This window comes from Littorina saxatilis, unplaced genomic scaffold (assembly GCF_037325665.1).
Source record: "Littorina saxatilis isolate snail1 unplaced genomic scaffold, US_GU_Lsax_2.0 scaffold_2541, whole genome shotgun sequence".
Classification (NCBI taxonomy): domain Eukaryota; kingdom Metazoa; phylum Mollusca; class Gastropoda; order Littorinimorpha; family Littorinidae; genus Littorina; species Littorina saxatilis.
In genome coordinates this window covers 1-15191 of record NW_027127240.1, presented here as the reverse complement: position 1 = coordinate 15191, position 15191 = coordinate 1, and the positions used below count along the sequence as shown (strand labels likewise).

Genomic DNA, 15191 nt, shown 5'->3' with positions numbered 1-15191 from the left:
ATATAAAACAACAAGTCGCGTAAGGCGAAAATACAATATTTAGTCAAGTAGCTGCCATTTTTCAGCAAGACCATATACTCGTAGCATCGTCAGTCCACCGCTCACGGCAAAGGCAGTGAAATTGACAAGAAGAGCGGGGTAGTAGTTGCGCTAAGAAGGATAGCACGCTTTTCTGTACCTCTCTTTGTTTTAACTTTCTGAGCGTGTTTTTAATCCAAACATATCATATCTATATGTTTTTGGAATCAGGAACCGACAAGGAATAAGATGAAAGTGTTTTTAAATTGATTTCGACAATTTAATTTTGATAATAATTTTTATATATTTAATTTTCAGAGCTTGTTTTTAATCCGAATATAACATATTTATATGTTTTTGGAATCAGCAAATGATGGAGAATAAGATAAACGTAAATTTGGATCGTTTTATAAATTTTTATTTTTTTTTTACAATTTTCAGATTTTTAATGACCAAAGTCATTAATTAATTTTTAAGCCACCAAGCTGAAATGCAATACCGAACCCCGGGCTTCGTCGAAGATTACTTGACCAAAATTTGAACCAATTTGGTTGAAAAATGAGGGCGTGACAGTGCCGCCTCAACTTTCACGAAAAGCCGGATATGACGTCATCAAAGACATTTATCAAAAAAATGAAAAAAAACGTTCGGGGATTTCATACCCAGGAACTCTCATGTCAAATTTCATAAAGATCGGTCCAGTAGTTTAGTCTGAATCGCTCTACACACACACACACAGACACACAGACACACACACACACACGCACATACACCACGACCCTCGTTTCGATTCCCCCTCGATGTTAAAATATTTAGTCAAAACTTGACTAAATATAAAAATAGAAACCAGCTGAAAAGTGGTACATGCTTTATAGCTTTGGGAACAACTGGGTTGAGACTATTACACTACGCAAGTAGAAAAAGATTTCAGATTACTTAGATATGGGTGCGTCTCAGAATCTCGTCCTCTGTTTGTGACATTATCACCAAAAGTAAAATCTTCCCAGAAAACGTTGATAATACTATTTACACACTTCTCAGGGTGTACCTTTTCAGTTTAAACAAGAAAAAATATAACATTGCCTTTAGTTTGCCATATATTGAGCATTATTTGGACCATGTGTGCAAAATCACCCGTGTAACATGGAAACAATAAAAGACAAAAAAACTGCATTTATAAGGCTGAAAACGACTTTTATTCAGTTATTATTGTTGAATCACAAGCCATTATAGAGTTCAATATGAAATGACTACATGCAAACAACAAAATAATGTTTTTTTTCAAAATTCCATGCATTCGTCAAAATTTCAATACAAAAATGAAAATTAATTAATGATATCCTTATCAGAACATGTTGATACATGGCATTCATTCAGTCTTATTGACATTTAACCTTCACAATAGCATATATACAAAGATTTGTTGCTCTAAGACAAAATGTTAGAAAGTTATCCCAAAAGAATGCAAAATGGTCACCGATGTAACATGGAAACATCACTTTTGTAACAAAGAAACGGTTATGCTTTTTCCCACAAACTTTACTAAATGAAGCTGATTTTGCAACCAGATTCTTCTTAGGTAAAATGCCAAACACTAAAACAGGAACAGAAAGAAAAAAAGCTGGACAAAATCAAGCAAACTTGGCCCCAAAAAAGAGAAACATTAATGAAAAGTTCATCACCCACGTAACTCGGAAACGAACAACCAGACATGTATTATAAGGTTTGACATGAAGAATGCAAATGTTCAAAAGTGGTTCATTCAATTGTTGAGACAATAAACCAAAGGCATTGGTTACATATAGAACAGTTGCCACTTGCAGTTAATTAATTTATTTTAAAAGAAATAATGCCCCCTGGCATTGAAGGTGGGGTCACGAATCATGGTTGCATCAGATGTAGGGACTAAGGAAATATCATCGATCCCTGGAAAGCAATAGTAGTTCCCCTCCGGTTTCCTTCGAAGGAACGTTACCACCAGTTCATCAGGTCGAATCTCTTGCACCTGAAACATGCAAGTACCTGCGATTTCAACTAAAGATTGATGCAATATGTGTACTAGTTTCACTAACATGAATTTGTTTAATGTCTATCAAGATTTTGATGCATCCACATTCACTGGCTAAAAACAAAATAAAATAATTATTTTGTTCAGACTTACCATTCCATTGAACATACAACTTTTACAATTAAAGAAAACATTGACACTTACCGTTCCTTTAAATGGATTTCGGAAATTTAATTTTGATCATAATTTTTTATATTTTTAATTTTCAGAGCTTGTTTTTAATCCAAATATAACATATTTATATGTTTTTGGAATCAGGAAATGATGTAAAATAAGATGAACGTAAATGTGGATCGTTTTATATATAAAAAAAAAATTATTACAATTTTCAGATTTTTAATGGCCAAAGTCATTAATTAATTTTTAAGCCACCAAGCTGAAATGCAATACCGAAGTACGGCCTTCGTCGAAGATTGCTTTACACAAATTTCAATCAATTTAATTGAAAAATGAGGGTGTGACAGTGCCGCCTCAACTTTTACAAAAAGCCGGATATGACGTCATCAAAAGTATTTGTCGAAAAAAAGAAAAAAACGTCCGGGGATATCATACCCAGGAACTCTCATGTCAAATTTCATAAAGATCGGTCAAGTAGTTTAGTCTGAATCGCTCTACACACACACACGCACAGACAAACAGACACACACACACACATACACCACGACCCTCGTTTCGATTCCCCCTCTATGTTAAAACATTTAGTCAAGTTTTGACTACGTGAAATCGAAAGAAAAACTATTATTAACAAATGTGTAGCCTAATTTTTCACTTCATAGAATATCATAGCAGCAAAAACTCACCTTTTCTTAAGAACCTTGGGTGTTGATCACTGTCGTAACAAAATCACAGACTTCGGAAACATTCTCGAAATCTTTCTTCGCTGCTGGAAGCTGAACTATTTCTCTCTGTAACTGCGCATGCGTAGTCACCCGCACCTCTAAGTCACTACGCGCAAAATAGTTCTAATCTTTCTTCAAAACTCTGAACATTATTTGCAAAACCGTTCACCATCGTAACGGAATTTTGAAGAAGCATGTCATATTGCGCAACTTTCAACTTAGTTTGCAGATGCAATTTTGAGAAAATAATACTTAAATAACATTTATCTTAGCGATTTTCTATGCCCTTTCATGTCAAGATCGTGTTGAAAATGAATATGCAAATTCTAAAGTTCAAATTTAGGACTTGTTGCTGTTGCACGCGTGCGGAAACATATGTTACGACAGTGATGGCAAACTTTCAAGCGATTAATTTCGTTTAAAAAAACAATTCTGTGGACAAAATAACATTTCAACTGTCAAGTACACTTAAACCAAACACACATAACAAAAATAGCAGTCCTTGGACATTCTAAACGATTCTTGTAGTGAGGTACAAAACTAGTTGATGGTTCATGTCACAGATCAGACCTCCATTTTTCACGCATTTAATCATTTCTTTCGCAAAACAACCTTCATAATAATCATGCAAAATACTCAGTTTTGTTTGTACTATTTCTTTATTCATTTTACTTCTCAAAAATACCAATATCATGATTTAAAATTTAGTATGTTTCAATTGTGGGCTAATTTGATTATGGCACACACAAAAGGATCAGTTTCTGAGACGCACCCATATCCACAATTTAAGTTGCACTCAGAAGCTAAGAACAGATGAATTTCAAGCTATCGCACTTCTATATATACTACTAATCGATCCTGCCTCAACCGAAACCTCGAGGGAAACATTGTTTTCACTCAATATCTAAGAATTAATTAGAAAAAAACACAGTAAACACCAAGTTCCAAAGACTTTCGGGCCACGCCCTTCTTCAGTGAAATGAATGTAAGCAAACAATGACGTAAAATTCTTGATTAAAAAAAGAAAAAATCGTCATGTAAAATATCTAAGAATGTGACACAGAAATGACGGAATTCGTGAGCAGGTTAGTACATTTCTACATCATAAAAAATGTCATATAATGTTATTGCATGACTGTGGTCTGCTTATGAATGTGATCTGGGTTTTTTGCCTAGCAGTTAATGAAGCGAATATATGGCTTTTGGACAATGCAGTAAAATAAGTTATATGGTGACCTCGGTACTTGATTTATAACTTGCGCTTGTAGCACGTCATATCTTCTCTTAAAGGCACCCTCCGCCTCCTGTAAACCACCAGTTTAAGGCCACAGACACCCCCAGGCGTTTACATACATTAATTACAGCGTTTCGTTTGAACACTTACCGTCAGATAACATCAGGGCTACTCTCCCTGGATAGCGAGCGATTTCCAAATAATTTATTTTGCGTTCTCTAGACCCATTATTTTCCCAAAGCCTCGTTATGGCGCTTTACAGAAGTGTTGATAGATCGAAAACCTTCTCGTGCACCACAGCCCATCGCTCTACATGAGACCTACCAGTATCCACGTGCACACTTGGAGTTGTCAAACCAGTGGTGTTCGAGCACGCGATCCCCTAGGTACAGGGTTTCGTTACAGCCCGATGCAGTCACCACCCTCTTGACCAACGGCAGCGCCCCTTGCAGTCCACTGCACGGCACGGTCCGTACCGCTGTTCTCGCCTTGACCTTTTCAAGTCGGTGGCTGTAGTACCCCGTGTAGCACGTGTCAATCTGGTAGTTCAGTGTCAAAGCTTTCTCCACGTCGCGGGGAGCAGGCCACCATCGTCCATGGAAAGGCCGGGTGGTCAGGGGGAGGATCCAGTCCCGGGGGTAGATGTAGGAGGAGAAGATCCGCTGGTCGTTGTCCCAGACGTGGGTGGCGTTGCGGTGGTAGAAGTTGATGTCGAGGAAGGGGAAACGCCAGGAGTAGGGGGGGATGCTGGCCGACCCCGTGGACTTGAACATCTTCCACCGCATCGAGCTTGACATGTCGAGGACGAACCTAGAGCAACAAGCGTCAACAGGTAAGTGTACTTAACTATCTGTTGGAAACACGGGGACCTCTTTCGGATAGACCCAGGGCCGGACTACCTCTCTCTCTCTCTCTCTCTCTCTCGCTATCTCTCTCCCCTCCCCCCCCTCTCTCTCTCTCCCTCTCTCTGACTCTCTCCCTCTCTCTCTCCCTTTCTCTCTCTCCCCCTCTCTCTTTTTCTCTCACTCTCTCGCTATCTCTCTCCCCCTCTCCACCCTCTCTCTCTCTCTCTCTCTCTCTCTCTCTCTCTCTCTCTCTCTCTCTCTCTCTAATAATGTACTAAATAAACTAAATAACAAAAAAACAATGGACACAAACAATCTTAATTCACAAATTGTAAAAATGTCACTTCCTTATATTGTAAACAGTTTAACCCATGTATACAATCTCTCTATCAGGAAGAATGTCTTCCCATCAGTGTTTAAAACGGCTAAAGTTATTCCAGTACCAAAGTCAAAAGACACCGATAGCCTTGACAACTACAGACCGATATCTATTCTCTCTATACTGTCTAAACCCCTGGAAAAGCATATACACACCCATCTCCTTAAATATGTTGAAGAAAACAATATTTTTCATCCTTATCAATCAGGTTTTCGTCCTAAACATTCATGTCATACTGCCCTTACCCGGCTCTGTGATACCTGGCTAAAAGCAATAAACAATCGTGAAATGGTTGGAGCGGTATTCCTTGATCTCAGGAAAGCATTTGACTTAGTTGATCACGCTATTTTGTTGGACAAATTACTTATTTACCTGCAAAATAGCTCATCTGTGTCCTTTTTTACATCATATCTGTCAGATAGGAAACAAGCAGTCTACCTAAACGGTTCATATTCATCACAAGGCACTGTAAAATGTGGAGTCCCACAAGGTTCTATCCTTGGTCCCTTACTGTTTGGACTATACATTAATGATTTACCATTACACCTCAAACAAGAAAATGCTGTACTTGATCTTTTTGCGGATGACTCAACACTTCACAGCAGTAATACAGATATAAATCTCATAAGAAAAGTACTCCAAGAAAGTATAGCAAATATTAATGATTGGTGTAATTGTAACAGAATGGCACTGCATCCTAAGAAAACAAAAAGCATGTTAATAACCACAAGACAAAAACACCAGCGACAGCCTCTGAGCCTTGATCTTATGCATGGTACAGTTAGCATTGCTCAAGTCCATCAACACCGTGTGCTTGGAGTTGTAATTGATGATGAACCTAACTGGCGCTCTCACATTGATACAGTTTATAAACGAGTTTCTAGGAACCTTTTCTTACTTAACAAGCTCTGGTGCGTTGTTTCTGTGGATGCCCTCAAAATGTTTTTCCACGCACACTGTCTCTCTCACATTTGCTATGCATCTACTGTCTGGTGCAATGCCAGTGATGTTCATATAAAGAAAATAAACACACTTCACAAGAGAGGTGTAAAGTTATTAAACCGAGATCCCAATATGACTACTCAAGAAAAATACACTCAACTGAACATTCTTCCGCTACATCAGCAGTTCTTTTTAAATGCTAGTGTTTTCATGTTTAAAATGTACAACCATGAAACACCTTCATACATCCAAGACCTGTTTGAGCGTCCTCCTGGTAGAGCGAGGCTTTTGAATTATACGCTACCGCTCCCACGCATTGATTTGTATAAATCTAGTTTATCCTACTGGGGATCGCTTGTGTGGAATATACTTCCAATGTACTGTAAAACATGTCAAACCCTTTCATCTTTTAAAAAAAATGTTCGAAAATATCTTTGTCAAAAATAATTCTCTCCCTACGCTTTAAAATCATAACTGTTACTGCATAACATCTTAATCATCATTTTATTAATCAATGAACCACGTTATTATAACTAGTGTTTTGTTACTTTTAACCTGATTACAAATTCTTAGTTAATTAGTTATTCGTTTGGCTGTTCAATACATGTTATATAAATATATAATTGTAATGTATAATGTCATGTATGTCTAAAAGGGACAGGTTGGAAGATTAGGCATTGCCTAAAACCTTTATCCCTTTGTATTAAAGTTTTGAATCTGAATCTCTCCCTTTCTCTCTCTTCCCTCTCTCTCTCTCACTCTCTCTCTCTCACTCTCTCTCTACCCCCCCTCTCTCTCTCTGTCACTCACTCTCTGAACCTCTCTCTCTCTCTCTCAGGTATTCTGCGATGGACATGCTACAGTGGAAACACCCGTCTGCTAGACAAGCTGGCAATGCGTGTCACTCACGGTATGTAAACATTTCGACTGCCATGTTTCTAATGTTGTGCGGCGACATCGAACTCAACCCAGGGCCACTGCCAGAAATGGAGGAGCTTATCAACGGGCTGGAAAATAGACTGGAAATGAATCTGGGCAACAAAATTGATTCCTTCAGTGCAAAGGTAGATCGGATGTCATGCCAATTAAATAACATATCACAGAAACTGAAAGAGGGTGAACAAGCCATGGATGATATGAAAAAACGCACTGCTGCACTGGAAAACAAGATGTATCAACTTGACGAAGAAATAGAGAAACAACGTATCCATTCTAGGCGTAACCATGTTATTTTTTACGGTGTCACTGAGACGTCTGGTGAAACAGGACAGGATTGTGCCAGAGCAGTGCTATACACCATTAACCTACACGATGACACGGGCAAGGAGTGGCAGCTAGACGACCTTGACCGAGCTTACCGCCTCGGACAGCATAGCGAACAGCGCTCTCGCCCTATCCTGGTGAAGCTGCACAACGCTAACGACAAGCGTGCACTGATCGCCAACCGCAGCACTAGACAGAGCCTGAGGTCAGCTGACGTCTCCATGAACGACGATCTGACACCGAGACAGCGAACCACGCTCAAGGAGCTCCGAGACCAGGGCTTCACGGCCTACTACCGAGGAACGAGGCTGCACAAGAGACCCAGGGAGCACCGAGGTGAGCAGCAGGAACGACAAGCCAGAGACAGCAGTCCCAACACGGAGGCTACCACCTCGTCCCATGACTTCCCATCGCTGCCCTGTCGGCCGCCCCAGTCCCCTGCTGCTCCCATCACCACATCCAGCGTAGACGCCCTTACCTCCCCCCAGCGAGGCGTAGACAACAGGGTCAACCGACAGACCCCAATATACGCGGGCAGGGGGCGGGGTAGAGGCTCACCGACCACCGTCATCTCCAGTGACGACAGTGGCGGGTGCAGTGGGGGTCGGAGGGCTCAGCTGGACGGCGGAGCAAGCAGTCAACCCGGCGGTGCCGGGTACACGGCCACAGCCGATCACCCGGGAGTGAAGACACGCAGCAGGCTCCAGACGGGTTCCACCGCTGGCACTGCCCGGGGGGCAGGCCATGGCGCCACAGGCCAACGCCAAGGACGTATCGACACGATGCTTGGTGGCAGTAAAATCAGTGACTGACGGCACGGGCACGTCACATCGGCAGTAGAAGGTGGTAAGGGCACGTTAGAATTTCTCACTTGGAACGTCGATGGCTTGGCTTCTAAGCTACCTGATCCTGATTTTCTGGGCTATATCCTGAAGTTCGATATTGTCTGTCTTGTAGAGACATTTTTGGATAAAGCATTCGACCTATCACGGCACTTTAGTGATTTTCAAATCTTCCAGAAATCGGCTAGGAAGCTAACGAGTCATGGTAGGAGGTCAGGGGGCGTCGTTGTTCTCGTAAAGAAAGATATAAGTAAGTTAGTCTATCATGTTGAGACTGAATATGATCATATCTTATGCTTAAAACTTTCCAAAACATTGCTTAATACAGAGGGAGACATTATTTTCATGGCAGCCTATGTCCCTCCAACCACGTCGCCATATTATAACACGAAACAGACTAAATGCCATATCGATGAGTTAGAGTGTTGTCTCCTTGACATGTTTGGAAAACATGGAGATTTGCAGGTCATTCTTTGTGGAGACTTAAACGCAAGAACAGGCCAGTATCAATCTAACGTGTGCCCTGTCGATGAAATGGATAGCGCCGATAAGCGATGTGATCCCTACGTTTGCACCAGGTCATCAGAGGACAAGGTGGCTAACCAATTTGGTTGGGAGCTACTTTCCCTTTGTACATCTTTTAGTATGCATATTTTAAACGGTAACTGCACTCCTGATTTATCAGAACACTTTACATATGTTTCTGTACATGGAAATAGCGTCATTGATTACTTTGTTGTCTCTGATGAATTATCGTCACGTTCTAAACGTCTAGCCGTAGATGAGAGAGTTGAGTCATCGCATATGCCCCTCTGGTTTACGTTTAGCGTCGATTGTGCCCATGTCCGTCCTCCCATCAGTGAAGCAACACAGCCACCTACAAAAAGACTCATATGGGACAGAGAAAAAGAGCAAGAGGTCAAAACTTTGATCCAGTCTGAAAGCTTTGTAAACAAACTGGCCGCTGCTACAGCTATGATCAAAGAGGACGCAGAGGGGTCAGTGGAGTTGTTTACGTGTGCTTTGAAAGACGCTGCTAAACCAATGGAAAGGGTGTTTAAAAATGACTCACCTTTAATCTCCGAAAACAACAAGTGGTTCGATTCTGAATGCCGAAAATTAAAAAGACAAACACGCAAGGCATTTCGGATGTACAAAAAGGAAAAGACAGGACAAGAGAAAGACAGGTTAAAGATGTTATACCTAACGGAGAGAAAGTCATACTCCAAAGTGCTCAAACAGAAAAAAGACAGTCATAAACAAAATAGAGTGAATAGCCTGCTGTTGAATATTTCTGACTCTCATGCATTTTGGAAGGAGATAAAGAAATTCAGGAGGAAACGTAAACCCGCAGGAACTATTGACAATCAGGCATGGTATGATCATTTTAAGAAAGTACTTAACGAGGATGATGATAGAAGGCATGTTCAAGAACATGACCATACTGACACTGAAGAAGAAAACGAACTTGACTGCGACATTCTCAACAGTGATATTACCGAAGAAGAAGTGAGGACTGCTTTAAGTGGCTTAAAAAAAGGGAAAGCAGCGGGACCAGATGGCGTTTTAAATGACCTCTTAAAAACCACAGGTGACACAATCGTCCCCTATCTTTTGACGTTGTTTAACGACCTTTTTAGGACTGGTGACTACCCTTCAGATTGGGCAAAGGCTATCATTCAACCAATATTTAAGAAAGGTGATGATGAGAACCCTGACAATTATAGAGGCGTCTCTTTGTTAAGTTGTGTGAGCAAGTTGTATACCAGTATTATGAATGCCCGTTTGACAGCGTGGGCTGAGGAAAACAACATTCTCTCTGAGTCACAGGCGGGTTTTAGAAAAAATTACTCCACAATTGACCACATGTTCACTCTTTATGCAGCAGTTACCAAGCAGCTTCAACTAAAAAAGAAGTTATATGTTGCTTTTGTGGACTTTCAAAAGGCGTTTGACACCGTTAAAAGGGATGTTTTGTGGAATGTTTTATTAAAGATTGGTGTAAAAGGAAGAATGTTTAACATGCTTAGGTCAATGTACTCATCTGTTCTCTCTTGCGTCCGATGTAACTCTGGCAATACTGATTATTTTGAATGCCTACAAGGCCTGAAGCAGGGCTGTCTAGCGAGCCCAACGCTTTTTTCGTTTCTTATAAACGAACTTGCCTCGGAAATAATATGTAAGGGCAGACACGGAATTCAAATGCTTCCCGGCGAGATCGAACTGTTTCTTTTGATGTTCGCTGACGACATTGCACTGCTATCATCGTCCATAGTGGGTTTGCAAAACCAACTGAACATCTTACATAACGTTTCAAAGCGTCTTGGGTTAAGGCTAAACATGAATAAAACCAATGTCGTTGTTTTTCGAAACGGTGGTCATTTAGCCAAAAGTGAGAAATGGTTCTACGGAAACGCGCAAGTATCAAGTGCTAGCTCTTACAAGTATCTCGGTCTGACATTCACAACCCAAGCCCGTTTGAATCTCTCTTTCAATGACGCAATCACCAGAGCCAAACAAGGTGTCATTGAAATTTTTAAAGTCTTATGGAATATAGGATGCCACGACATGGACATATTTTTCAAATTATTTGATGCGCAAATTGCTCCCATCTTGCTCTATGGCTCAGAACTATGGGGATGTTTTGACTGTTCACAGATTGAAAAGGTTCACATGTATGCCTGTAAAAGATTACTCGGGATCTCGTCAAACAGTCCAAACCAGATGGTGTATGGGGAACTTGGAAGATGCACTTTGTCAATCCTAGCAAATATCCGAAGCGTAAAGTACTGGTTGAGACTTAACTGTATGCCGGATTCGAGATATGCAAAGATGTCATACATCATGTTAAAAAACGCAGTTGAAAGGGGAAAACAGAATTGGGTCTCACAAGTTAAATGCCTCCTTTGCATGAATGGATTTGGAGATGTGTGGTTGAACGGGTCTGTAGGTAGGGAATGTGCGTTTATTAGAACATTTCAGCAACGTCTGCAAGACTGCTTTGAGCAAAACTGGCACTGTAAACTTGATACAAGTGTGAGATTTGATGTATACAGGATGTTTAAAGGAGAACTTGAAAAAGAAAAGTATCTGGGTGTCATTGAAAACCAGTACATACGCAAAATGTACACAAAGTTCAGACTGGGCATTACACCATTGAAGGTAAATAAACTGCGCTATAATCCCGAGTGCGCTGAATCCAGAAATTGTACATTTTGTAAATCAACTGAAGAAAATGAAAACCACTTCCTGTTTAAATGCCCAGTTTACAATGCAATCCGTCAAAAGTACATTGGTGCTTGTTTTGACCTTGACCAGTTCTCCAACTCATCGTTGTGTATTTTACAGACTGACAACAAATTACGACTGATTGCATTGTCAAATTATGTGTTCTACGCGTTTAGACAAAGAGAAAATCAATTGTGAAATAGACCGGTATGATCGTACAACCCAAAATCCTTGTCTTCATCTTACTGTATTTTTTTTTCTTCTCTGTTTTTACTTCTTGTGCTAGGTGTTGATTTTAAGTTGCCTTGCTTCCGGACGGTCAAGTCCACTTTGTTCACATGCTAACTATTTCTCCCCCTTGTACATACACATTGTGTTTGATGCAATAAAAATTCGCCTTCGCCTTCGCCTTCGCCTTCTCTCTCTCTCTCTCTCTCTCTCTCTCTCTCTCTCTCTCTCTCTCTCTCTCTCTCTCTCTCTCTCTCTCTCTCTCTCTCTCTCTCTCTCTCTGTAATACAAAGGGGAAATCAAACTAACGGGGGGTGTAGACCCTTCAGTAGTGGTAAGATTATCTTCTGCTTGTCGATGGGAACGGCAAAGTCGATGTCATCATCCCAAGGCACGAAACCATGGTGACGCCACGAGCCAATCAGAGTGCCACCATACATGAAGACAGATATATTAGCCTTCGTCATCTCGTGGAGGAAAGCATCTGTAGTTTCCAGCAGGCCGCACAAGAACTCTCCAGTCAGAACCGGTTTGAAAGGCTCCAGCTTCTTGTCTGTTGCGTTAAAGGGAATGTGTCCACAGTCAGGCTCTGGGCTGGTAGGTGCTGACGTCAAACTACCCTGTTGTGACGTCAAACTACCCTTCTGTGACGTCAAACTACCCTTCTGTGACGTCAAACTACCCTTCTGTGACGTCAAACTACCCCTTTGTGACGTCAAACTGCCCTTCTGGCGGACGATCCTGGGTGCAGAGAGAGGCTTGTACAGGTAGTGATAACTCAGCACGTTCAGCGCGCTGAAGAGACAGACAAACAGCAAGATGTGACTAACACGGTGCAGGCAGCGGAACCATCTCACGATCTTTAACAGTGGCTTCATCATGCAATCCTGCAACCCAATCAAATCAAATCAAATCAAGTCAAATTAACTTTAATATCTCGCATGGATAAATTGCAGTGGTGATGCATGTAACATAAAGACGAACGAAACACTACAGCAACATAGCATTATATATGTTTAAACAAACAGGTAGGCGTGCGTTAAGGGGTAACTATTGAATTCGACTTAATTCCCTTGTTTGTTATGCTCCTTTGTACAAGTAGTTACTTCCCTTACTTGTTTCTGCCAATACAAAGTAAAATACCCGATTATTCGGGTATTATTCGATTATTATGCTTGTCTCCAGTGGAACCCTGAGGGAAGAAAACAACTTTTTTTTCTAGAAAGGCAATATCGTTAGGAATTCAACTATCGTTAATTGTCATCATTTTCAAGAGTTTTCATTCACAAGCACCTGGGAAATAAATCTCATGTTCCCCGGGGAATAAATCCCCGATTACCATAGTTGCAGGAAGCCCTATTACATGGATAATCAAAAGCAAACCTAATAGAAACGCTCGAGGATTCTTCGGCTCTTTTCATTGGCGTTTCCCCAGACCTAAACAGACGACACTGCTTCGCCAAGTTCCAAATACGAACTGGCAAACTGGCAAATGTAAACAAAAAACAAAACTACCTCATCAAAGGTCATACATTTATGCTTTATCGCAAACAAATGAAACCTATCGATATGTGTTATCTTCTCACAAAGTCATGAAGTGCGTGTATCTCTGTTTGGAGAAACACGAACGTCAAGTTTAAGTCAAACCAATTGACCCCTGACACACACATTTTGACCCGTGCACAAGACGTTGTATCGATAAACTAAGCGCAAATAAAAAAATAATAATAAAAAAGCAAAGAACATAGCAACAAGAAATGAAGACATCTGACAAAGCCGAGCAAGCAGGATGACAAGTCTAATGAAAAACAGAGAGGCAATGAGAAACAAGATCGCGATTATCTTTCCTTCGCGGCACGACGCAAATCGTTTGTGTCCTTTGACCCAATTCGTGCAGTGCTGCACGATGCAAATCTTCTGTGACCTTTGACTCAACGTAGCTTCAATATTCGATTACTAATATTTACCACTGAAAACCGAGGGGTGGAGTACCGAGAGGGGCAGGACTGGGTGGTAGGGCGATGGTGAAATGTAATGAAGAGACACGTGTAGCAATAAGAGAAAACCGATTCTGCAATAACTCAAACAAGAACAAAAAACCCAACACTGACCTATATGAATATTTAATCAATAATATGATCGTCTGCGTTGCAGGTGTGCAAGTGAAGGGTTGGGGGGGGGGGGTAACTTGATCATTAATTTGTGTGTGTCAGTGTTTGTGTTCATGGACTGATTGTGAGGGAGGGGGAGGGTGGGGTGGGGGTGTGTTTCAGGTTTTGGTGTGGGTATGAAACGAGCAAAACAATACCCACACCACAAAATCTTGGAGGCAAAAAACACTCGCCGTCGCATCATTTTGTCCGCACAATATTATATGCACCAACAACCGGAAAGAAAGGTGACAATGGAAAAAGACTTATCTTTGCTTCCTGCGATTCCTTGCCCCCGACTCGAACGTCGCACGATAATCCACATAACAGATCTGTTGTGAGATGGTCAACGCTGACTGTGCAAGCAAATCACCTCGTTTGAAATACGACAATCCCATCGCTCGAATGCAACATGTGGGCACTATCGTCTCAAAGGCGCTTACTGTTGGTTTCACACACCACCCTGTAGTCGGAACCTACAGAACTTCGCATTCTCAAACCTGACATACTTGTCTCAACATTATAAACTCAAATCACACACAGTAAGTTGCTTTCGCACGCCAGCTTTGAACAACGTGCTGGGGCCCCGAACATGCATTATAATAACAGAACTCGCGTTTCAAACCATGGCTCCCTGTGTTGATTTTTCACTTAATGTTGAACCACCAAAATGATGACAAAAACGATGTTTGATGGTGTGTTGCCAGACCAGCTTTTTTGTCGGTCCTCGGGGGGCATATCGACTTTTGTTTCATATTTATTGACCGCGGCCTTCGGCCTTGGTCAATAAATATGAAACAAAAGACGATATGCTCCCCCTCGGACCGACAAAAAAGCTGGTCTGTCAACAACCCATCAAACATCTTATAATATACAGAAACGTATGTATATGTTATGTTTATGTTATAAGTAGTGCACAACACGCAAGTCGTCGTTCTACCTTTCATATATGCCTGTGAATCCAATAAATCTCGTCCCCCGTTTGCTCTTCCAACAGCTCGTCAACGTTTTACAGTTTGACCACAGCATGCACGTGGCCTCCGTCGATGAAGATGAAACAGGAGACAATCAGCTCCCCTAGGACCACCACACAATCTGGTCAGACAGACAGCAAACAACCAAACATTGTAAATGATGTGCAATTTACTCACTTCT

General features: G+C 41.2%; 1 protein-coding gene across 1 annotated transcript; it reads right to left on the bottom strand.

The window, feature by feature from the left end:
* Window positions 1-3198: 3198 nt before the first annotated feature.
* LOC138955700 (uncharacterized) lies at window positions 3199-15131 on the bottom strand. The gene is made up of 3 exons (XM_070327254.1): window positions 14977-15131; window positions 12196-12773; window positions 3199-4969 (listed from the first exon to the last, which is right to left on the bottom strand). Exons 2-3 carry the CDS (start codon window positions 12765-12767, stop codon window positions 4480-4482), a joined length of 1062 nt encoding a protein of 353 aa, XP_070183355.1. The 5' UTR covers window positions 12768-12773; window positions 14977-15131; the 3' UTR covers window positions 3199-4479.
* Window positions 15132-15191: the final 60 nt, after the last annotated feature.

What these genes read in the sequence shown, in the direction of transcription:
- LOC138955700 (XM_070327254.1), bottom strand. Translation starts at nt 12,767, where the DNA reads ATGATGAAGCCACTGTTAAAGATCGTGAGATGGTTCCGCTGCCTGCAC. An exon ending in CTGAAGGGTCTACACCCCCC is followed by an intron (nt 4,970 to 12,195) that starts GTTAGTTTGATT and finishes TTGTTGCTCTAG; the next exon opens with GTTCGTCCTCGACATGTCAA.